The 23,800-nt window shown below is 43.7% G+C and overlaps 1 protein-coding gene across 1 annotated transcript in view; it reads left to right on the top strand.

The window, feature by feature from the left end:
• LOC147748871 (uncharacterized) overlaps window positions 1–22,909 on the top strand; it is a 1,009,512-nt gene extending 986,603 nt beyond the window's left edge. Inside the window, exon 4 of the mRNA XM_086964392.1 lies at window positions 20,830–22,909. Coding sequence (XP_086820518.1) covers window positions 20,830–22,361 — 1,532 coding nt within the window. The 3' untranslated portion in view covers window positions 22,362–22,909. The remainder of the gene's footprint in view (window positions 1–20,829) is intronic.
• The last annotated feature ends 891 nt before the right edge of the window (window positions 22,910–23,800 follow it).

The following is a 23,800-nucleotide window of genomic DNA, read 5'->3' as shown; positions in this document are numbered from 1 at the left end:
AATCCAAACCCGTAACTACCCCAACAACCCCCCCTCCCCTCCATCCCATCCCACCAACTGTTTCCAGAACCCCATTGTCCCAGTCCGGTCCTCAGTGGACAAGTCTGTGGAAAGTTATTTAAGTGGACGTCCAGCCACTACACACCTATCCGCCGCCCCCCCTCCCCCGGACCCGCAAACCTGCAATGTTGAGAAGCTGTGTCGATCTCCCCCTGGAGTTCTCTCAGGCCGTCAGTGCAATATCACTGGATGCCATGTCTCTGGCCACTTCCCGCACCGCCATCTTAGGCCGTCAGTGCAACATCATTCAGGACAGCGTCACCGGCCGCCTCTCGCAGCGCACCTTCCATTCCAGCTCGGATGGAGGGCGAATCTGGTCTAGCTGAGGAGGCCGAGGACCGATGATCAGGGACTCTGCCAGCCTTCTCTGGTGACCCGCCTACGTCGCGGCGTGTGAGCTTCTTCATCTGTCCCGGTGATCCCCAGCACTTCACAGGTGTCCTGGAGGGACCGAAGTTGATGCAGGACGCCGTTCCACCGAAAGGTGAGTCGGAAAGGATGTCCCCAGGAATATTGCGTCCCATGGGACCTCAAAAAGTCTGTAGCAATTTTGAATGTTCTACGTTTCTGAAGCGTAATCGTCGACAAGTCCAGATAAAGAGCCACCGGGTGTCCCCGGAATTGCAACGAGTGCTGTGTCCTTGCCTCACGAAGGATTCGCTCCTTGAGCGGAAAGTCCGGTAGGAAGGCCAGTATATCAGGCGGGGGCGCCGAGGCCCGGCGCATCGCACCCACCCTGTGTGCCCTCTCGATTCTTATAGGGAAGTCCTCTGGCTCACCCAGTATCTCCCGGAACATGCCTTGCAAATATCCGGCAACGTCCTTCACTTCCTCCCTGGATGGCACTCCCCGGACTCGGATGTTGTTCCGGCGGGACCGTTTTTCAAGGTCTTCATTGTGTGCCTGGAGGTCTAGCTGTTGGTCCCTTAGGCGCAGCACCTCCTGCTGCAGTTGTCCGATCTCTTCATCCCTGGAGTGCCCGGATCCTTCCATAGTAGCCACCCTTTCACCTAGGCTATCGACCTATCTCCGCACTTCCCGAACTTCTCCGGCCACTTCCTGTTTTAGTGTCTGAAAATCATCCCGCAGGGAACTGAAGAGTTATTCCAGGAAGGGCCTGGTGACCGGTGGCTCTCTATCCCCTGCTTCCAACGAGCTTCGCGAAGGGCCAGGGGAGTGTTGCCCCTTATCTTGTTTCGTCGCACCCCTGCTCATCATCTCCGGCAACGTCCGTTCCCCTTTCTTGTTCCCTCTGTTGTTGGCCATTGCAGACGTGGGCACGTCTCGAGCAAGTCCTGTCTGTTCTCTGGACCTAGTCGGCAGCCAAAGATGCATAGGGGTACTGCCCACCGGGGGGGGGGGGGGGGGAGCACCTCCCTCGACTCCGTTGTTCAGTCGCAGCCCCAGCGAGCTCAGCGGACCGCTCGCCCCAGCCACAGATCTCCGGTGCACTCCCCACATGCAGTCACAGCGTGGCAGCCACCCGCTGTTGTTGTCCAACCATGTGGTGGATCGGCCAGACCGGCGCGGTTCGGCCTCGCACCCCCTTCGGGCCTCAGGCTGCTGTCACTATTGCCGCGGCTCCCCGGCCCGTCTGACTCCTGCTGCTGCCTGGCATATCCTCGCCTGAATACCCCGAGAAGCACCGACCTGACCGTGAGCCTCTGTCAGTCGTCTTCGCCGTCGTAGGGGATTGTGCGTGCTCAATCTTTGGGTATCAGCTGTGCCCTCTCCACTACGAGCGCTCGGGCCTCTCTCTGTCCTCGGGCCACCTCAGCAGGCCATCATTGTCCCCGGGAACGCGTCCATTCACCGGCCCTTGCCATCAACAGCGACGCGCCACTGTCGTCCTTGCCGTTTGCTGGTGGTGACTCAGTATCCCCACCGACCCGCCGTCCGGACCCCTCGGGTCGCTCTGCCCTTTGCTCCGGGCCGGGGTCCACTCTCCGCTGCGTCGCCGATCCGCATACCGGTGTAGGCAAGAGATGCTCCTTTCGTGTGGGGCCGGTCTCAGCCCGTGATCCCTCGGTTCCTGAGTACTTGAACGCGCTGCCCTCCAAACTCGGGCCCCGGCGGTCTCTTCGATGGCCCAACCGGTGTCTCCTGCCAGGCCTGGGTCTCCCAGGTCCCCCGGTCGGCGTCCTCCTCGTGATGCGGGGGGGGGCAACCGCTCCTTTCCGACTCTCCCCGGTCTGTAGTTGTGTCCCAGGGCAGAGGGCCCACAACCGGCCGCGCCCCACAGCCACCGAGGGCCCAGCCAAGCCCGTGGAGGTGCGCTATGTCTCGCCGTTAACTGCGGCGCAGGCAGGCCGCCCACGTGGTCGCAACACCGCGAGCCTTCGGTCTCCGAGCGGGCCCGATCTCGGGGCTACTTCTCCCTCTGGCCGCTGTGCATCCGTGCCCCAAGGCGTTCGTCTACCACCGCTCCCTTCGCTGTTGTCGGCCCCTCACCTGCCTTCCTCCGGCAGCCGGGACTGCGTGTGCTCAGGGTTTGGCTCGCTCCAGCCGCAAGCCGCGTCCCCGGCTTGCGTATCAGCCCCACGTCACCTGTGTCACTCCAATGTCGCTGCTAATTCTCTCCGGTTGCTCCCCCGGCTCAGGAACTTGCCCGAGGCCCCACTAGTGCCTCGTTTGCTCCGTCGAGACGGGTGCCGCACTTTGGTCTGCCGCGGCCGGGGTCTCCAGGCCTCCTCGTCCGCCCGAAGGCGTCCGCTTCAGGCCCCTCCTCTGCTCGGCTCCAGTCTCTGCTCGGCCGCCAGCGCTCCACTGCCGCGGTCTCAGCATCTGGCCGGATCTTAAGGCGGGCCGAGGGTGCTTCTTTGCCCCCGCTACGATTCGAGCAGCAGATCGGGGGGAGATCCGTGCAATATCGTGGCTTAGGGGCTCAAGGTCGGGAGAGCTCGCAAAGAGTGCGACCGCTCACTCCGCCATCTTGGCCACGCCCCCTCCTTCTCTTCTTTTGTAAGAGGACCTCAAATCAATCCTATTTTTTATTGGTTCCTCTCCAACATTGTTATCAGTTTTGTTGCCTTCTGGTTTGATGCGATCAAGACGGGGAATGAAAGGCCTAAAGTCTTTTTTTCTTCTCAGATCGTCTCTCATAAAGACGGTGATCAATCTGGAGAACTAAATAAATTAATTCAGAGATTTCCTGAGGCCTTTTAGGTATCTGTGCTAAGGCGTCTTTTAACTCATCCTTAAGACCACGGTAAAATATGGCCGAACGTTTCCCCTCAGGCCAATCGGTTTCCACTATTAATTTGTTAAATTGTCCGATGTAGGCCACCAAATCTCTGTTCCCTTGCTTCAGGTCCAGCAGTTCATTGTCGGTAGCCTGATTGGCAGTTCTTCTGTCAAAGATTCTTAAAAACACCTTCTTAAATAGCTCAAAGTCAAACAGTGCTGGGTCGTTACGGGAGATTAGAGGCATTGACTAAGCGGCGGCATCACCACTCAAATAGGACAACATGAATGCAACCTTCGCTTGATCCTCCTTGAAAACTACTGACCTGCATAGAAAATGTAGGGAGCATTGGGTGAGAAATATTTGGGCCTTATGGGGATCCCCACTATACCTCTCTGGATTCGCTAAAGGAACAATTGGGGCCACTGAATGTATAACTTGTGTCGCAACTTCTGCCGCCGACCTATATGTTGGATTTAACTCAGGTAAAGGTATAGTTCCCGCAAGAAGCTCCTCCATTTTCTGTTTTATTTGATGAGTTTCCTGTTGGGATCTTTTAACCTCATCTCTAAGGACCCTATTTTCTTCTGCAGTTCGCGTGAATTGATTCTGTAGCCCTTCTAAAATCCCAGCTAAAGACTTCAAATCTATTCCCTCAGTCATGTCGACTCGGGTGGATAAAGGGGCACGTCAATCTGTCAAAGATGCCTTGATAATCCACAGGAGTCAACGCTAGTCCAAACACCCCACCACCTCAAACGCCACCCAAAACGAACTTTGAGGTAACGTCTAAAATGGCGGGGAAAGGGGAAGTGGAAGAGAAAGAGAGACAGCCGCTGAATTGGAGTCTGGTTCGCTTCTCCTCAGTTTGGTCCTCTGGAGTTCTGGTGTGCTAACCCTGTGGAGAAATACATCTCATAATACACAGTCTAATTCAGTTTCTTTACTCTATATTACTAAGGAAATTGCCCTTACCCAGAAGACCTCGGCTATAGCTTCTCTCTCAAGTTGTTTTTGTTTTTAATTAAGATATTTGTCTGGTATCTGTTCCTGTATAAAACACAGTAGTATTAATAATTATTATTTGCCTGCATATTAATCACTATAATTCTATAGTTTGTCTAATTACCTGACACAGACTTTAATCCAGCATTGATGAATCAACTGTTGTGCCCTGAAATATTCCTAATAGACTAGACCACCCTAGCTATGTGTAAACTATCTGAGCTACTATATATATTGCAGAATAGTTGCTCCACTATTCTGTTTGCTCCATACTATATACAGCTGCAGTTAAATTGTAACATAGGAAGGAAACTGCCCAAGAACACGTAGACTCCTCCGACGAATATGCGATACAGTTCTCGAGATTCAATTCACTCTGAAACTACAAAAATCTCTTACTTTGGAATTCCCACGTTGCGCATGAGTTAATTTCGGCCAAACTCACTGAACAGGACAGGAATGCTGATTTACTGACGAAGTCTCAGGAGCGTAGCAGAGACGCTGCTTCACTCGGCAAAACTACAGTTGAAGTGCGCAGTTCACCTGTGGAACGCGCACCTCGTTACCTCCGTTGCTCTCGAGCCCTGAAACACTGGACTGGCAACTTCTTCTCTGCCGCGTCTCCAACAATCCGACATCTCCTGCCTAGCAGTTTCTTAACACATTTAGGCATTGACGCAGGAAAAGCGAGGAAACGACATGAAGTCATCTCCAACGTGGGTATTTAGATTTTTCTCTTAGCTAGGGGTTTCCCTTTATTTTTGAAATTACAGATCGGGTGACAGCCACGGAGGTCTTGACAGGTGGCCTTTCTGCTTACCTCTCCATGTTCCCCCCTCGTATGAACTTGTTCTCTTCTAGACCTCCCCTGGTGGGTTTCTTCTTTTTGTCTTCCTGTTTCCCCTTTCTGGTTTTCTTTTTTCTTTTTCTCTTTTCTATCTCCCCTTCCTTTCATTTCCTGGATCTCCTGCTGGCACTTATTATTAGTGGTGTCTTTCATGTTGCTGTGTCTGTGTTGTTTTTCATGTTTTTGCTTTTGGATTATCTTCTCTATTATCAGTGTTTCGTGGATTTTATGTTCTTCTGTTTTTATGCCTGGGTTGAACGTATTGTCACTTAATGTACGTGGATTGAATCACCCGGTGAAAAGGGCTAAGATTTTGGATTATTGCAAGCATCTTTCTACAGATTTAGTGTTACTACAAGAAACTAAAATATCTTACAAAGAAGCTTTATTATTTAGGAAAGAGTGGGTCCTTGATGTGGTGTGCTCTGATGCCTCTGGTAAACAGAATGGAGTGATAACATTAATTTCTAAAAATTCAGGGTTATCTGTGGTTTCTGCAGAGCATGATTCAGAAGGGCGATGGCTGTTGTTCCGACTTTCTAATGGATCTCTTCATCTTTATGTTATGAATATTTATGCTCCAAATAGTGACGATCCATCGTTCTGGCGGTCGATCACCCAAAAATTGTCTGAGGTTCCTCATAAGGGTAATCTGATAGTAGGTGGAGATTTTAATCTTCCTATGGACCCGATTTTAGATAGACATTCTGCTTTTAAATTCTGTCCCCCTAGGGCTCACAAACAGATGATCAATATGTGTGCCTCTGCTAATCTTCAAGACCTGTGGCGTCTACATAACCCTACTGGAAGTGATTTTTCTTTTTTCTCTTCACCTCATTCTATCTTTTCTTGTATTGATTATCTTTTAGTCCACGCAGCTCTTTTACAGGTTTCGTCGTATCCTTACATCCCTCCCATTCTTGTCTCTGATCATGCTGCAGTATCCTTTTCTCTCCTCAATCTTACTGACAAGAAAGAACCTCATACCTGGAGGTTAAATACGGAAATTCTGCATGATCAGACTCAGGTTGCGGCTTTCAATGAGGAGATTGATAATTATTTTTCTGATAATGAGGGCTCAGTCAGCTCTCCAATAGTTTTGTTGGATGCTTTTAAATGTACGCTTAGAGGACATTTACACCGGCGCCATTTTGGGCGCGGCCGGGCAGGTCCAGGATCTACTGAAACATAACAAATGAGGCTGACGTCTCTGAAGCAGTTGACGAACAGCAGGACATAGCAAATAAACATGAACTCTCTAAAGCTGTTAACTCACTGCAGGACAAAACAAGTAAACCTGAAACCTCTGGAATAATTGTCGCTCAAAAGAACAACACACAAAACTCTGTAGAGCCTGAAGAAAAAAAAACAGAAGGGCACTGTAGTTTCAGACACACTTAACACTAATGACTAAACAAAGATATCGTCTGTTTATGAAGCAGTTATCATCTTCACAGAATTGACAAAGAAGTGTACAGACACCAATGCTATTAAGAAACACAAGGAAATCCTAACGCATCAGCATTCTCGGAAGAGGTTGACACAGATAACATCTTAAGGAACAAAGAAAGACCTGTTCACTCTTGACACCCCAGGTGCTGTGTATGTTGCACTATAGTGCTGCATCGAGAAAACGGACAACCCTATTGATGTGGATTTTTCATTATTGATTATTGTAAAGAAATGGCGACTCCCCCCTTTAGCAGATTAGCTAAATGTTTGCGTAATTTAGGCATAAAAGTTATATTGTTGTTGTTGTTGTTGTTATCGTTATAGTTCTGGTTAATTTCAAAAAATGGTTAAATATATTTACAGTTTTTGTTGCGTTCGTTATATTTAAAAGTTAATAAAGTTTTAAAATCTAACTTTGTTGGAGTGCTATATATGTTTAAAAAATCGGGTGAATGGGGCCTTGAATCGGGTTATTGTCATGTGTGGGCTTTGCAAGTGTACTGCTACAAGATCGGACATTTCAAACTCAAATGCACGTTCTTTTTCTTACCTTTCCGAAGCATGGAGCGCAATAGCAGGCAGAGAAAGGGTGATGCACGTGTTGAACACTGCCTGGCCTGGCAAGTTGCTGGCAGTGCCCCCCCGCCCGCTCCTGAAAGAGGGCACACACACACCGCCGCCCCGAGTACTTCACAAATCTTTAAAAGACCATGCGCTTGTTCATGAGGCTTAAATGGTTTATCACCCCTTCTAGAACCCCTGCATCGACCCTCTGACGTTTCCTGGAAGAATTAGCACGTAACACAATACCAAGCCCTGTCAGCTGAAACCCCCAAGAAATCATGGGGCATATTATCAAGGGGGTTTATTTCCGCTTTTTTGGCTTTAAAAGCCAAAAAAAAAGAGATAAAATTATCTCCCTATTACCAAGCTGTCGCTAACACCAGTTAGTGACAGCTAAAAGGAGATAGCGACCATCTTGGGCCCCGCTTTGCATATCAGTGATATTTATCACTAATGACATGCAAAGTGGGCGTGCCAAGATTTTAGCGACTGGAAACAGTCCCTAACCATCGCTATCTCCTATTATCACATAAGGAGGGATTTTCCAGCGGTCCCGATTACTCATTTTTGTAAGAACTGTAATTTTAATTGCGGTATTAGCAGCTCAGTGTCGCGCACAGCCCGTGCATTTCTATTCCGTTTTTTCAATAAAACAGTAGCTCAGTATCGCGCATGCGCATTACCGTTGAGTTCTCTCTAAACAATCTACGGAGCATGCGCGCTGGTAGCTATGCGCGCACGAGTCATTCCTCGCTACACACTTCGTAGAACATGCGCATTGGGATCGAATAAAAGAGTAGTGCGCATTAGTTACGATTGAAGGAGCATGCGCCTAAAGCGAAAAGGCAATCATGATACTAATTGGCCGCTTTCAATAGATAATTACACCAATGAGTAACAGTATAAAAACGCAGTGGGCCGTCCGGTCGGTACCTCCACTTCCTCCTGGATGATCGAGAGAGGTACCGACGGACAGGTGAGTTTCCTCAGGGTTTATTTTTTAATTTTGCTTCTTGAGTACTCGCTAGATAGAGAATAGCTCTCTCTACCAGTCAGAGTACCTTTTGGCCCTATTTTTTGCTTTTGCTTTGGCATTCCAATACCGGTTTGCCTCCTCACCCCCTCTTGCATTGACTATCACTCACTTCCTGGTAAGCTAAAACAGGACAAGAGGGCTGTTACCTTTGCCATAACTGTATTATACCTGACAAAGTAACTTAACAATTTGCTATATGTTAAAGTTAAACAAGACAAGAAAGATGTTACTTTTGCCATAATTACTTGTGGCTTAGTAACTCAACAAACTCCTATTGAGTGACAATTGTGACACTGGCCGATCTCTGGCACAGTCCGTTCATGGTCTGATGGTGTGGTGTCCATTACTTTGTGAACTAGGTTTTATGCAAAGCCAGTGAGCTGGACACATTGTATGATCTAAATTTGTGTCCTCTTTCTTTGCATGATAGAGCGGGCCTCAATTTCCCGAGTAGGTTGCCGGGTGAGGTGAGGTCTTCTCCCACATAAAGCTGGGTGAGTATCTCAATGGAGGTTAACACTCCACTGAGAGAAAGATACAATATTCTTCAAATGTTGCTAAGTATAATGTACTTATGCTTGTGTGTTGTTTGTAGGGATTCTTTGTGTTTTAAGTGGCTATATATATATGTATGTTATAGTCCTCTCTCTTTGTGTTCTGACAGGAAAGGAAATTTATGTCTCAAGTATACATTGGGGCTCCAAGGTCCAGTGAGACTCCTGTTTTGTAAAGTATTCATTTATTCATTTTTCATACTTTTCACTTCGCTATGTTTAAATGCAGTAGCTATTCCATCTTTTGGTCCTGAAGAAAGCCGGATAAATGTTCCAATAGGCTGAAACATGTCGACCTTCTTGCACAGCGCCACTCTGTAGTTATAAATTTCCACTACAGGGCGTGGTTTTTAATCTTGACACTTGGACAATCTCCATTAAACATATTTTTTGTCTAAGTAGTTAATTTTATCTTCACTTTCACATGAGCACTGCACTTTATTCTTTCCACTCCTTGAGCATTATTTTGGCTAGAGTATCTCAACATCAACATCCGCACCGTCACTTGATGGTTTGGGCGGTAGTTGGATTGAGTACCAACTCCCATATGACGATACTCCGCCAATAAGGGTGGTCGGATGGGAATTTCTCAGCCTGATATGACTCATAATGTATGATATGTTGTCTCTTCTTTCCTGAGTTTTCTCTGTGTAACAACACACATTTTTTTGACTGGGCATCTCTAATCTGTGGTTTGGTACGTTGATTAGGGGAGTGGGATGCTTGGTCGGTAAATATTCCCCTTGACCCCCTTTAAAAAGTATTATTTCTAATACTCTTGAGTCTCACACTCAAATCTGGGACCTATTATGGTAAAAACAATACTTTATTCCTTTAGATTCTGCTGTCTCCATGTGTCATATTTGTACATCCACACATCACCTAAGAGAATTGACATTATGACATTATAGCAAACCGTATATTCACCTAAAGTAGCCCAGACGTATTGGCTTTGCCAATGCTTATTTGGTTATGTGACAGAGTCCCAAGGCAACTAAATGACAATCTGGTGTAACGCATCCTGCCCAAATGCCTAGTAGTAGTAGTAGTAGTATCCAGAGTCAAAGGCCTGTTTCCAAGAATTAGGAGGTAGATTCACGATCGACCACCTAGTGTAATAACGCTAAGACCTTACAACTAGAAGAAGCAAAACGGCAAGGTATGTGGGGTCTGCTCTGCACTTATTCAACAAAGAAATGACCAGCTGATAAAACAATCCATAGCACAGATTACCAGTGCAGTGATACTGATCGTATTGAGCTATCGTAGTGAGAAAATACTACTGCACCCTGTTTGACGTCATATAAGATGTTACTTATACCACTGTATGCTCTGCTCCTCAACCAGTACTAGGTTAATTATATTTATATGTAAAATGTGATTATACTGATGGGTATTTTAATGTAATCCGTGTACCAAGCCTTATACTTGTAATCTTGTATTGCATAAGAACTTATTAAATAATAATGTCATCTTGAAAGGAATGATGTGATTTCAAGAGTGCGGGTTCTCTGCAGTTGGACCCTGTGTTTGCCCAAAAGACTTGAAGAAGCGTTCCCATGTAATTACAGCTTCATTCAGTTTCCCCTATTTTCAATGGTCCTTTTAACCTCTTCCTTCAATTAGTTCTTCAAGAGGTACTACTGCTCTATTGTCATTTACTATGTCCTGATGATGACTGCGTGAATTTTCACAAGGGTCACAAAGTCAATATTTTTCATACTCTGGACTTCACTTTTTAGGCAGGATTTTCATGAGACAATTGGCAAATATATCCTTGGTCTCTTGGTAAAGAATTTCCTCAAGACCAACTGTATTTGCTTCATTCTGTACCTGTCCTCACCATCTCCGCACGTTTGATTTATCAGACAGGATTTATGAAGCGTGGCTGATCACCCAGCAGGTATCTAGGCTCTGAGAACCTTGCTGCTTAGGGAGGGTTAGTTGAACAATTAGGTCTTGAGTCCTTTCCTGAATTCCAGCAGCAAGGATGAAGTCCTGAGGCGGAGGTCAGTCTTTGACTTTGCAGCGAGGTCAAAGTGTCCTTCACGGTTGCTTCAGTGGATGCGGGGGTGAGAGAGAGGGAGACCGAGCACCTGCATGTGCATATGTGCACAGCGATACCAAAGGGGATGATGGACGGAGCGCTTGAGCAAATGAAACACCCACCCCCAGTCAACTGATCTGGGTTTAATCCATCATCATTCTTTAGCTCACTCCACCACCCCAGTTCAGACACGCCCATAGGCAAATCAGTCTGAACCTGTGCCTCATGGGAACAGTCCAGCCCGAACTGCCAAGCCATGTTTACCCTGGACCGTAAACAAGCATCCTGGGACCGGTTTCTGGCTAATCAGCCGTCATCAGCCAGGCTAGCTTGAATCCAGTGGCAAAGTGAGCAAGAGACCCACGTCTGGGCATACCCTGTTGACTTAGGGCGAAAAAAGCGATGCCAAAGAGGATGATGAACGGAGCGCTTGAGCAAATCAAACACTCACCCCCAGTCAACTCATCTGGGTTTAATCCATCATCATTCTTTAGCTCACTCCATCCACCCCAGTTCAGACATTGGCATATGCAAATCAGTCTGACCCTGTGCCTCATGGGAACAGTCCAACCCGAACTGCCAAGCTATGTCTTCCCTGGACCGGAAACAAGCATCCTGGGACCGGTTTCTGGCTAATCAGCCGCCATCAGCCAGGCTAGCTTGAATCCAGTGGCAAAGTGAGCAAGGGACCTATGTCTGGGCATACCCTGCCAACTTAGGGCAAACAAAGCGATACCAAAGGGGATGATGGACGGAGCGCTTGAGCAAATCAAACACTTAACCTTAGTCAACTGATCTGGGTTTAATCCATCATCATTCTTTAGCTCACTCCACCACCCCAGTTCAGACATGGCACTGGGTTCAAGTTATCCTGGCTGAAGAGGGGTGAAACACCGAAACCGGTCCTAGGATGATTGTTTCTGGTCCAGGGAGGACCTGGCTTAGCAGTTCGGACTAGACTGTTCCCATGATGCACAGGGTCAAGACTGATTTGCATATGGCCAGGTCTACACTGGGGTGGCATGGTGAGCAAAAGAATGATGATTTAACCCAGATCTGTGACTGGGAGTGAATGTTTTGATTTGTTCTGCATTTCGTCCATCAATTGTGTGTCTTTTGCTTCCTCGCCCAAAGTGCGCCGGTATGACCAGACGTGGGTCCCTGGCTCACTGTGCCACTGTATTCAAGGTATCTTGGCTGAAGAGGGGTGAATCCCTGAAAGCGGTCATAGGATGCTTGTTTCCGGTCCAGGTAGGACCTGGCTTAGCAGTTCAGGCTGGGCTGTTCCCATGAGGCACAGGGTCAAAACTGATTTGCATATGGCCAGGTCTAAACTGAGATGGCATGGTGAGCAAAATAATGATGGATTTAAACCAGATCTATTGACTGGCGGTGAATGTTTTGATTTGTTCTGCATTCTGTCCATCAATTGTGTTTTTTTTCCTTCCTCGCCCTTAGTGCGCCGGGTATGCCCAGACGTGGGTCCCGGGCTCACTGTGCCACTGGATTCAAGCTATCCTGTCTGAAGAGGGGTGAAACCCCGAAACCGGTCCTAGGATGCTTGTTTCCGGTCCAGGGGGGACCTGGCTTAGCAGTTCGGGCTGGACTGTTCCCATGAGGCACAGGGTCAAGACTGATTTGCATATGGCCAGGTCTAAACTGGGGTGGCATTGTGAGCAAAATAATGATGGATTTAACCCAGATCTCTTGACTGGGGGTGAGTGTTTTGATTTGTTCTGCATTTCTGTCCATCAATTGTGTGTCTTTTGCTTCCTTACCCTAAGTGCGCCGGGTATGCCCAGATGTTCGTCTCGGGCTTACTGTGCCACTGGATTCAAGGTATCCTGACTGAATAGGGGTGAAACCCTAAAACCGGTCCTAGGATACTTGTTTTCCGTCCAGGGAGGACCTGGCTTAGCAGTTCGGGCTGGACTGTTCCCATGAGGCACCGGGTCAAGACTGATTTGCATATGGTCAGGTCTAAACTGGGGTGGCATGGTGAGCAAAAGAATGATGGATTTGACCCAGATCTTTTGACTGAGGGTGAATGTTTTGATTTGTTCTGCATTCCGTTCATCAATTGTGTGTCTTTTGCTGTGCATATGTGCACCTAACCACCACTGTGTCCTCTAATGCAGCACTTCTTGTATAATTACCTGCTATATAAATAAAGCATTAACAGTTGTATGAGTGTTTATAATTGTTGTCTTTTTTAATTACCCTTTTAATTTGCTTATTGATACTTGAACCTTTTTAGGTGTGGCAGCCACACTTTAGTTCTCCTTAAATTTAGATATATATCAAATACACCCAGTGGTGTAACAACACTTGAGGAGACCCCCTTGCAAAGTACATGGAAGAGAGGCCCCCGCCTCCAGACCCAGTCATTAGCTCTCAGGCCGGGTCCCGCAGACCATGCACAGTGCCGAATTACGGCCTCCTGGAACTCTGGGTCCCCCTGCACCACAGGGGCTGCGGGGGCTATTGTTACGCCACTGAATTAACCCAAAGGAACAACTGGCTCCTTTATAAGTACAATATACCTGGTTTCTGAGGGTATTATGTTGCCCAATCATATTCTTCTCATTGTTTGAAACCAAACACATACTCTTGGCGTTATAGTGAATTTGCAATGGAAGATGGATAAATGCAAGCTGAGTAAAAAAGAAGTGACGGGGATGTGACAGGGCAGGAAAGGAGAGAGCAGTTGTAACACCACAAAACCTTTTGAAGCAGCCTACTGCATTAAGGACAGCACACATACAGGGTGTATTCCTTCTAACATGTAACCTAACAGAAACAAACACACAACCCCTCTCCTTACAGTAAGGGGATATGAGGGGGCCTTGTCATAACAACTTTACAGAGAGAGACAGTAGGAAGTGGGGTGTAGGTAAAAATACACATACCCAATGACTGCTAAGCAGTTGCCCCATGTGAGTCTACCACACTCTGGGTAGGCAACATGCAAAACATGTAATGCACCTATAAGTGGGATGACCGTCACTGCATTTTCCTGTCCAAGTCCACCATCTAAAGCATGGTAGTCTTATGCCCGGAAAACAAGCAATGACCCTAATGCACACATAGAGATATCGCCCTGTGTATCAGGGCCATTATTTTTGTTTTGTTTTACTTAAACTCCCTCTTTGGTAATTTGTTTGTGATTAAAAAACAATGCTGAGCGGGCAAATTAAATGTTGCCTGTTAAGCATACTGCTCTGCCAATAATGTCAGCCCTGGCATTGAGTGCACTGTAGGGTAGTTAGAGCCCCACTAGATAAGTTGGGATCTCGAAATATGTTAGGGGTCAGCAACAGTGGTGGCTAAAGCTATCAAAATATGATGCTGTGTAACTGCTCTAAACTCACCATAGGTTCTGCTCCACTGGTTGCGGCACTTCTCTCTCCGATCAGCATCCTTGAGCAGGAATGGGAAGGATTTCCTTCCAGCTCAGTGGAACGCCAACAACCAATCCTGGAGCTGCTCTCAGCATGAGGGCAGCTCCAGGTTTGGTGGAGCAGGCTAACCCAGCACTAATTTTGAGGCTGGGGGCCTGTGCCATCAATCCCCTGTCTGTTTCACACCCATGGGATTGCTGGGTCTACAGTGCTCATGTTGGGCTGGCCGTATCAAACCAGCCGGCCAACCCAACATGCTTACTGCAGGGCAGCTGTAATCCTGCAGTCGCAGGATTCAGCCCTGCCCCTTCCACTCACACTGCAGCTTATAAGTAAATGGCATAGACATGCCATTTTATTTATTTGTATGTGCTTGCTGTGCTCGCTGCAGGTGGGGCGACACTCCTCTGCGCTTGAGGAGGAGCCGCATCTGTTCAGCGGTAAAGTCACAGAGGCAGTAAATGGCCTTTACTCAACTAGTGTGCCACCCTCCAAGGTCTGAATAAGGAGGTCCTGTGTCTACTAGTGGAAACACTCTTAGTGCTATGCTGGATACACACTGACATTATAATAACCTTTCTTACAGTATATGAAGTGTGTGTAGAAGTTACCGTATAGCAATCAACTATTCCTGTTAATTAATATTGGCAATCTGTGCAGGAGACCTCATTTTCACTATGGAAATTTTGACATATACTATCCAAAACTATTATCATTAGCAGCAAACCAAATTTATGCACAACAGTACAATAAACCTTCCATTTCAACTGTTTACCTCGTTGCAACTAAAACCGTTCTGTCAGTTGCCATATCAGGGAAATCTTGGTTTACTACCCTTCTCAAAAGGGACTAAAAAAGCTGCACAAAATATCAGTGCTCTATGCGTTTTCAAATTAAAAATATGCTTATCACAATAGTGACCATTTATTTTCTAACATTTTATGTATCACAGAAAGCATGTGTTTTTATGGTGTGCACAACAATAATAAAAATGTGTAATCAGCACATAAAATCCTGGACCCTTGATATACCACCGTAAAAATATTGTCCAGAGATCTTCATTTCTGATTTGTGTTTTAGTATGATTAAAGAAGTAATTTAGCTTGAGTAGACACTGCTAATCCTGGCTGAATTGTCTGGATGACATTTTTTATAAATTGAGCATATGTTTCAGTAATGATGTAATATTTCAGGAAACATGAGACCTTTATACTTCATTTTGGTGCAAAAAACCTAGGTTTTGGGGGTCAAGTAGTCTTAAAGTCACAGAAAATAACTCCTCAGAGCAACCCTTCCCCCATTTTCCAAAATGGCGACTTTATAATGATTTGTTTTAGCCATCATATTGGCAATATATTTTAATGTTCTTTTTGTTTTAGGTTTTCCGTTGATTCCAATTCCAAAACATGAGAGAACCAGATGGTAGCAGAGAATCTTTACCTTCTGAGAGACCGCTGCTTACTATAAAATCTGAGGACTCCTTTAACAAACAAAAATGTGTCCTATGCCAAACTAATCCGAAAACCTCAAGTGCGGTTGGAAAGAAGAGAGTTTGAGATGCTGCAGAAATACTGCAAGACGAATTTCACAAAGATTGAAATTGATGAGTGAAGAGGATCAAATATTTTGTCATTGTAACAACAAGTGCTACAAGTTATATAGAATGGAAAAAAGGCTGGGAAAAAAGAATAAAAAAAATAGCAGAAAAAAGTGAATCACAACAAGAATCGGAGTATTTTGAGAAAGTGACCACAAGGAAACCCAATGCCCATCCACTCAGAAGATCGATGGCTACCTCTCATCCACCTCCAACAACTGATCAGAAAGCAGAGGCTCTTCAATGTGTTGTCTGTGGTTTAGCCAGAACAAGGGCTAAAGTGATTGACAAAAGAACAAAGTGCAGAGTATGTGAGTGTCAAAGAGCAAACATGTTTTTATCTGCAGCTAGTTTCTTCCAAGGTAAATTTTTCAGCCAAGTAGCTGATCTAAACAGTGAAGTGAATGTATTTGCAGCAGATGTGTATGCCCACCTGAACTGCATGCATGCATGCATACATTCAAAAATATGAATGTACAATGAGCTCCCAGCAGCAACATAACTCCCAGCTTTCAGTTAAGTTTGCCCTGTTTGAAAAAGCGAATTAAGATTAAACCCACTGTTGAGTGCTGGCTACGGGTTCGCACTCGGTGAGATCAGAAAATAATGGTCAACATTGATGAAACTATTGATCAATAATAATGAAATTACGATTTTTCTGGGGAGAGTGTACGACAGAAGTCGTTTTGTCAGTCTAACAAAAAGAATGAGCCACTTATGGTGTTCTCAGTCAATTTGACTCCTGAAGTTGCTGCCAAAATAAGATCACAGGAAGCCGCAAAATCAGCAGGAGCCATTTTAAGAAATGTCCTGAAAGATTTAGATTTTGGACTTAATTACACATTTTGAGATGCCCCAGAACCCCACAAATCATGGGAGTCCATAAGAATGCCTGATGTTGTCTTAACATTTTGTACATCATTGTTTAATATCAGCAAAGCAAAACTGCTACAAACTAGAGTTATTGAGTTCCCAACAGTAGCCAACAACATTGACGATGGCTTTGAAGATATAAGCAAAGAATTGGAAGACAATCCATGAACTAACAGGTTTATGTTGTGCAATGTACTGTTCTTTCCAAATCATATTTTATGAATTGAATCCTAGCAAAAAGAAAACTCAGCTACACATGATGATGACTGCCCACGCAATCTCTGATATGTGCAAAAGTAGAGATCTAATCACTTCAATGAATAGGATTGGTGTATTAAGTTATAATGACATAGTGCACTGCAGGAACTTGTCAGCAGCTCATGCTGTAAAATCTTGTGAATCTGACAGCACATCACATCCAAGTCAGTTTTCCCGGAAAGGATTTACAATTGCTGCTCTTAATAATTTTAATTTTGAAGGTAGCTCTTCTTTGTCTTGAACATCCAGCATAAAATACTGCCATGGTGCTTTTTCAAGATTGTACTAATGAAGTTGCTGCTGGAAAACAAGCTGCGTCAGCTGTAGGCCTAAAAAACTGTAGCGGCAAACGTATAACTCAACTGCCTTGCCCACGTGTGCAAAATAACTACAAGCCATCAACACATCCCAGTCTACCAGAAAGTTTCACTGTGGCTGAGGACATCACTCTTCTACCTGATGCTGCGGTCCACAAAGCTGATTTAACAGAATTTATCATAACACTTATTTGGTGCAGACTGAGGGATGAAGAAAAGCAAGTTCCTCCGCGGCCTCAAATTCATGCTCTAATCTCCAGTATACCATCCCACTGAAGAGGGTTGGGTTTTTACCAGTATACCATCTCCAGTCACAAACTACGCAACAGTACACAGCTCGAAGAAATTCCCAAAATGTGCGTGCTCAGCGTGAAGACCAGGCTATCCTGCCAATTTTCTGCTATGAAGGTGTTTTCTGTATTGTAGTGGATAGTTGTTGAGTGTCTAGAAGAATTTTATGATCTTAATCCAATAATGGGCATTTTCCACATGACAAAGGTTGCTTTGCGGTGTTCTGCAAATGATCTCAGTGGATGTGATATAAACAGTGCACTTATTGAGACTTAAATCTTTGGAAGAAAAACTGTCCAGTCAGCATTGAGTGGAACTCGTTATATTTGTTCGTTATAAGGAATGCTCATCATATCTGAGGCTATAGAAACATTGCATCGGAATGCTTTCTGGAACAAGAATGACAAATTTGGTTTTGCATATCATATCTCAGGAGTGAACAAGGCACAGGGAGCAATTCATTCAAAAACAATGCAAAGCCAGACAACATTCAACACACTCAGTTCAAAATCAGAAAACCAAGTTCATAAAATTTGTCAAAGAATGTGAAGGAAAATCAGAACTTTGCAAGTACTGGGTAAATGTTTTACACATGATAGCTCTAGTGAAAAACTTGGTACATGCTGGTCGGGAAGATGATTGGCAGTTGCACGTGAAAACCGTGGAGTCATTGATTACTGTGTTTTGCGAATGCGATTGCATAAACTACCTGAGATATGGGTTCTAGTATTTGGAAAGAGTGAAGACGTTAGAGATAGAAAAACCATACCTCTACAGAAAATTCATCCAAATACATTTTCTGGTGAAAGACAGAAAGGGAAGATTCAATGCTATGGCTCCAGATATGAAACTGGAACAGACAATCCAGAGATCACAGAAAAGCTCAGAGGGAATTGTTGGTCAGACATGTAAAAGCAAATATGTTGCTCAATGGCAGCTAGTTTACCATTAGGTCCTTTCTATTTGCAGTGTTTTCAGAGAGATTACAAATTCAAAATTAATATACCATTGTGAAACTGTTCTTCAGCATGAACTTGTGGGAAAGGGTGGGGAACGTTTTAATAAACATGTTGACAGACGTCTTCATTTCAGGCAGCAGCAAGAAAACTCCTTTGAAATGACTGAGCCTGTGCAACTCTACAACTTCATGACCAAAGAATATATGAATAACGATATAAAGACAAGTCTAATAGATGTTCTGGACCATGAATCAAAACTATATGCAGAACTGAAGCAGGAGAGATTTGTATAGCAAGAGAAAAACCTGTTTAACATAATCACTAAAGCTAGAGAAAAAGCTGTTTGACATAGTCACTAAAACTAAATTAACACGCTTTAATTGCCATATTAAGAGTTTTGTCCAACAAGTCACGTCAAAACAGGTTACAAAAAAACAACTTTTGTAAGCACTTACAGAGATGGATGTAGCAAAAGAAAGGGGTGAATTCATCAAGGACATTCTTTCCCATGATCTTCCAACAAACACATTATTTGATGGAGATGCCGCAATTAACCAGTAAAGCACAAACTTGTACAAGAGCTCAAAAAAAACTTTCACCTGTAGAATTTCAATTGGAAAAGGTGTCCACATTGGAAACTGTTGTTATAGACTAAATGTCACAATTGCGAATGGTCAAGATTATATCCGTGCAAAACTTCAGAGAGGTCGTTCAGACTATTCTACAGATATCAAATTCAGTGTGCACCTTGCAGGAACTGCACACTGTCTTTGATAGTTATCTTGAACTATCTGTCAAAGAATGTGAGAGAAGCAGACGAAAGTCTATAAATTCAACACCTATACCTGTGCAACTTGATAAATTCTGGTCATCAACATCGAACAAGATGAACGTGGAAATGCTACCTCGCCAATACATTGTTGATGCTTCAATGAACACTGAATTTCCTATTATTGTAATGGGGAGGATTGACAATGAGGAGTTAGTGCCTGCAGAGAGATATTCAAAAGGTATGGGCCATATTGTTCAAGAACTTAACATCAAATTGGTGGAAGCTGACCTTCGTGTTGCGCCACATGTTGAGTGGGCTGTTAGAAATGGTTCCAATCGAGTCATTGTACTGTCAAATTACACATATGTTATTATTCTACTTTTTAGATTTGTTGCTATGTTCATAAGTCAAGGATTGTCAGAGTTATGGTACATTATGGAGCAGGCGAGAAAAAAACTCTTAAAGACTTCTTAATATTCTGTACAAGAAACTTAACCCAGAGATGCCCAGTGTTCTCATCAAGGCACATATTCTTATGGGTGATGACACTATGAGAAGAATTGGAACAAAGCTTTGAGCTTTAACTGATGAACCTGTGAAGTTTCTAAATGGAGTTGCTGAGGCAGAAGAAGAATGTGGCTTTTAAGATGTAGAAAAATTACTTGTGCGTTTGTGGAAAACAAGTTCTGACTGCCACATATTTGACGATCTTTGATACAGTGAGTGCAAAAGATCAGTCCCGCTAAGTGATCTTTCACCAACGTCATATTCTGTGCGCGGACACATTAAAAGAGCGTTCTACTTGATCAGAAAATTTGTAAATGTTTTGGATCATGCATAACTAGCGAACGACCAGTGTGAATCTGGTTGGGAAGATATTGATGGGGTGCTAAAATCTACAAAATTTCTAAGTCCTCTACCCACAAAACTTACATGTACGTGCAAAACCTGTGCTTCAACAAGATGTCTCTGTCAATATCCTCTTCTCAAATGTTTGACATTATGAAAATGTACCACAAAAAATCGGCAAAACAAATAAAGTGAACTATAAATATGTTTCTAAAAACTGATGTGATTCATTTTTTTTCATAATAAAATCATAAACATTGTTTGGTGTATCAATAAAAGGATTAAAAACCATTATTATTTGTTTCATTTCTATAGCATGTCTCTTCTTCTATTATTGCCACTATTTTGGAAAATGGCATAAGGGTTGCTCCAAGGAGTTATTTTCTGTCTCTATAAGACTACTTGATCCCCAAAACCCATGATTGGACGTCAATGTGAAGTATATAGGTTTCTTGGTTCCTGAAATATTACATCCTCACTGCAACACATCTGCCATTTTTAAAAATGTCATCCAGAAAAATGTGTCCCGGATCAACAAGGTCTACCCAAGTTAAATTACTTCTGTAATGATCCAAAAACATAAATCAAAAATGAAAATCTCTGAATAACAATTTTTTGTAGAGGTATATCAAGGGACCGGGATTAATAGCATAACATTCTAAACACAGCTCAGGGTATTTATATGTATGATTTAAATATATATATATATATATATAAATAAAAATGTTTAGAAATCTTACAATAGGTCTAATTTGTTTAACAGGTGACGGAGCCAGAATCAGAAAAAGTGAAGATGGAATATCTTTGAAGTGTGCTGAAATTACAACTTGTAAAGCTTCACTGGAGACCAGAAAAGTGAAGGAGAAAAGGAGCTCTGAAAATGGAGTGAACTCTCGATACCAGCAGATGCACAAAAGTACCTCAGAGCCTTGGGAAGAGAATTTTTCTCTCAGTAAGAATGATATCGGTGCTACAACACAGTCTGACCTATTCCTGAGAACTCAGCAAGATGACATCTCTTTTAAAAACAATGAATGCGAGAGTAATCTAGAGGTTGTTAAGCTTATAGTATGTGAGCAAATCGCACAACAAAAACTGTACGCATGTCCACAATGTAACAAAAACTTCAAACAGAAGAACAGCCTTATATGTCACTTTAGAACCCACACAGGAGAGAGGCCTTATCAGTGCCCTGAATGTCAAAAATGCTTTGCTGCTAAAGGAAATCTTGTTTCTCACCAGAAAAGACATGCAGGAAAAGGACTTTACAAATGTACAGAATGTGAAAAAAGCTTTGCTGAGAAACAGGCTCTCAAGATGCATATTCAAATACACGCTGGAAAGACAATTTATAAATGTGCAGAATGTGACAAACACTTTACTGAAAAGAAATGTCTTATTATTCATAAGAGGATGCATACTGGGGGGAAACCCTTTCATTGTACTCAGTGTGACAAAAGCTTCAGACAAAAAACTGCCCTTATTTGTCACCAAAGAACACATACTGGTGACAGGCCCTATCAATGTACAGAATGCAAGAAATCCTTTGCTAAGAAGGGAATTCTGACTTCCCATCAGAAGACTCATACAAGAGCTAGACCATACCAGTGTACGCATTGCGAAAAAAGCTTTAGCGAGGAAAAAACTCTTGTGAGGCATCATAGAGTACACATGGGGGAAAAGCCTTTTAAATGTACTGACTGCGAAAAAAGTTTCAGTCAGAAAAACAAGCTTATTTGTCATCAGAGAAACCACACTGGAGATAGGCCTTACCCATGTACAGAATGTGAGAAAAGTTTCACTACAAAATCGCTCCTTAATAGTCATCAGAAAACGCACAGAGGTGACAGACCATATCAATGTACAGAATGTTTAAAATGCTTTACTAGAAAGGGGCACCTTATCTGCCACAAGCGAGCCCATACAGGACTCCGGCCTTATCAATGTACGGAGTGTCATAAATGCTTCATTACCAATGGCCACCTTACTTGTCATATGAGAACACATACAGGAGAGAGACCTTACCAATGTGATAAATGTGACAAATGTTTTAGTGACAAGCGAACACTTTTTAGGCATGATAGAACACACACAGGAGAAAGACCGTATCATTGTGCTGAATGTGGCAAAAGCTTCAGCCAGAGTATTAATCTTGTATGTCACCAGAAAACACACACAGGAGAGAAGCCATACCAATGTACTGAATGTGACCAAAGTTTTGGATGGAAAACATCCCTCACTAGACACCAAAAGGCACACAGTGAGTTTCACAGACTAGATAAAGACCTTCTGTGAAGCACAAAAAGTATGAAGAAATAAATAGAGCAAATTATATTCTCAATAGGTAATGCTCCCATATTCAGATAATATTCAAAAGAATATGGTAAGAATTATACTCCTAATTATCAATACCGTAGTACACAATTTATAATAAATTATCTATAGCGACATAATGACTTCCAACAACACCAAAAAAGCCATTTAAAAAAATCAAAATAACACTAAAAAAGGAACAATTAGAAATTATTTTGCTGAGAATCCGGGAGGATCTACAAAATATTCTATAAATCAATAATAATGTAGAGACCAAATATAGATGGGTAATATCAAGAGACACCTAAATACAATTAAAATGGTTCATAACTATATTGGCAAATTCGAAATTTCGGGGCATTCATTATAGTTAAAAAGCCAACATCTTCATGCACAGTTGGCAAAGTATAATTAACCCTTTAATGAACATATTTCATGAATAATATCCAGGTTAATTTTTTAACAAATACACTGTAAATCCCAAGTGAATGCACACTCGAAAAATCAAATTAATTAAATTATTGGGAATAGATGTAATTTGGTTTCATGCACTCAAAGTGGTTTATTTGCCAAGCATTTGTATGTAGGCAAATGCTTAATGCTTCTTGTGCAAGGATTTACAGATGTAGGAAGGGTGTACGCAATGGGGCGACATTTATTCATTTCTTTGTTTATTATTATGAAGTCAGATTGCTCACTAGCCAATGTGCACCCGAAAATCGCCTACAGCCATATGGGTATGTGAGTAACTGTGCACTTGGCTCCAGAGATACAAGTTCCTCTAAAACTCATTTTAGGTCTGCCCTGACAGTGCAGCTGTTGCCAGGTTGTATGTACTCAATATAAAAAAGATCTTTAAGAAGCACTACATTGGCTCTACCCACATTTTGATCATCAATGACTCCTTAGTCCAGCTGGAAACAAGCCCTCCTGCTCCCCCGTTTAAGAAGCCATCTGATGATCTTAAAGTTCTCAGCAGTTTTAGACCCATTTCACTTCTACCTACAGTAGCTAAACTATTTGAGAAAAGAACAAACAGATTTCACAGTTTCTTGAGTCTAATCATCTGCTGGATGAATCCCAATCGGGTTTCCGTGCAGGATATAGCACGAAGTCTGCCCTGCTTGAAGTCTCAGAGTACATCGAAGAAAATTTGGATTAAGTACTCCTGTTAGGGTAATGCTACTTGACCAAGCCCTGCAATGGCTGACATCCTTAATTACTGACTGCTCCCCTTTCCACAACTTTTACCTCTACTTTAACACCTTTAGAACAACCTGTGCCTCTGGGTTCGTCCCGGAGCCTCACCCTCTTCAATATATCTCTGGAGCTACTGGCAAAAGTAGTTGAATCTTGGGCAGTGAGAGTCGTGTCATACGCAAATGTCACCCAACTCCTGACTTTTCACGAAAACATGCCTT

This window comes from Lissotriton vulgaris, chromosome 1_1, assembly GCF_964263255.1.
Source record: "Lissotriton vulgaris chromosome 1_1, aLisVul1.2, whole genome shotgun sequence".
In the NCBI taxonomy this organism is placed as follows: Eukaryota; Metazoa; Chordata; class Amphibia; order Caudata; family Salamandridae; genus Lissotriton; species Lissotriton vulgaris.
This window is presented reverse-complemented; position numbering and strand designations above follow the sequence as displayed.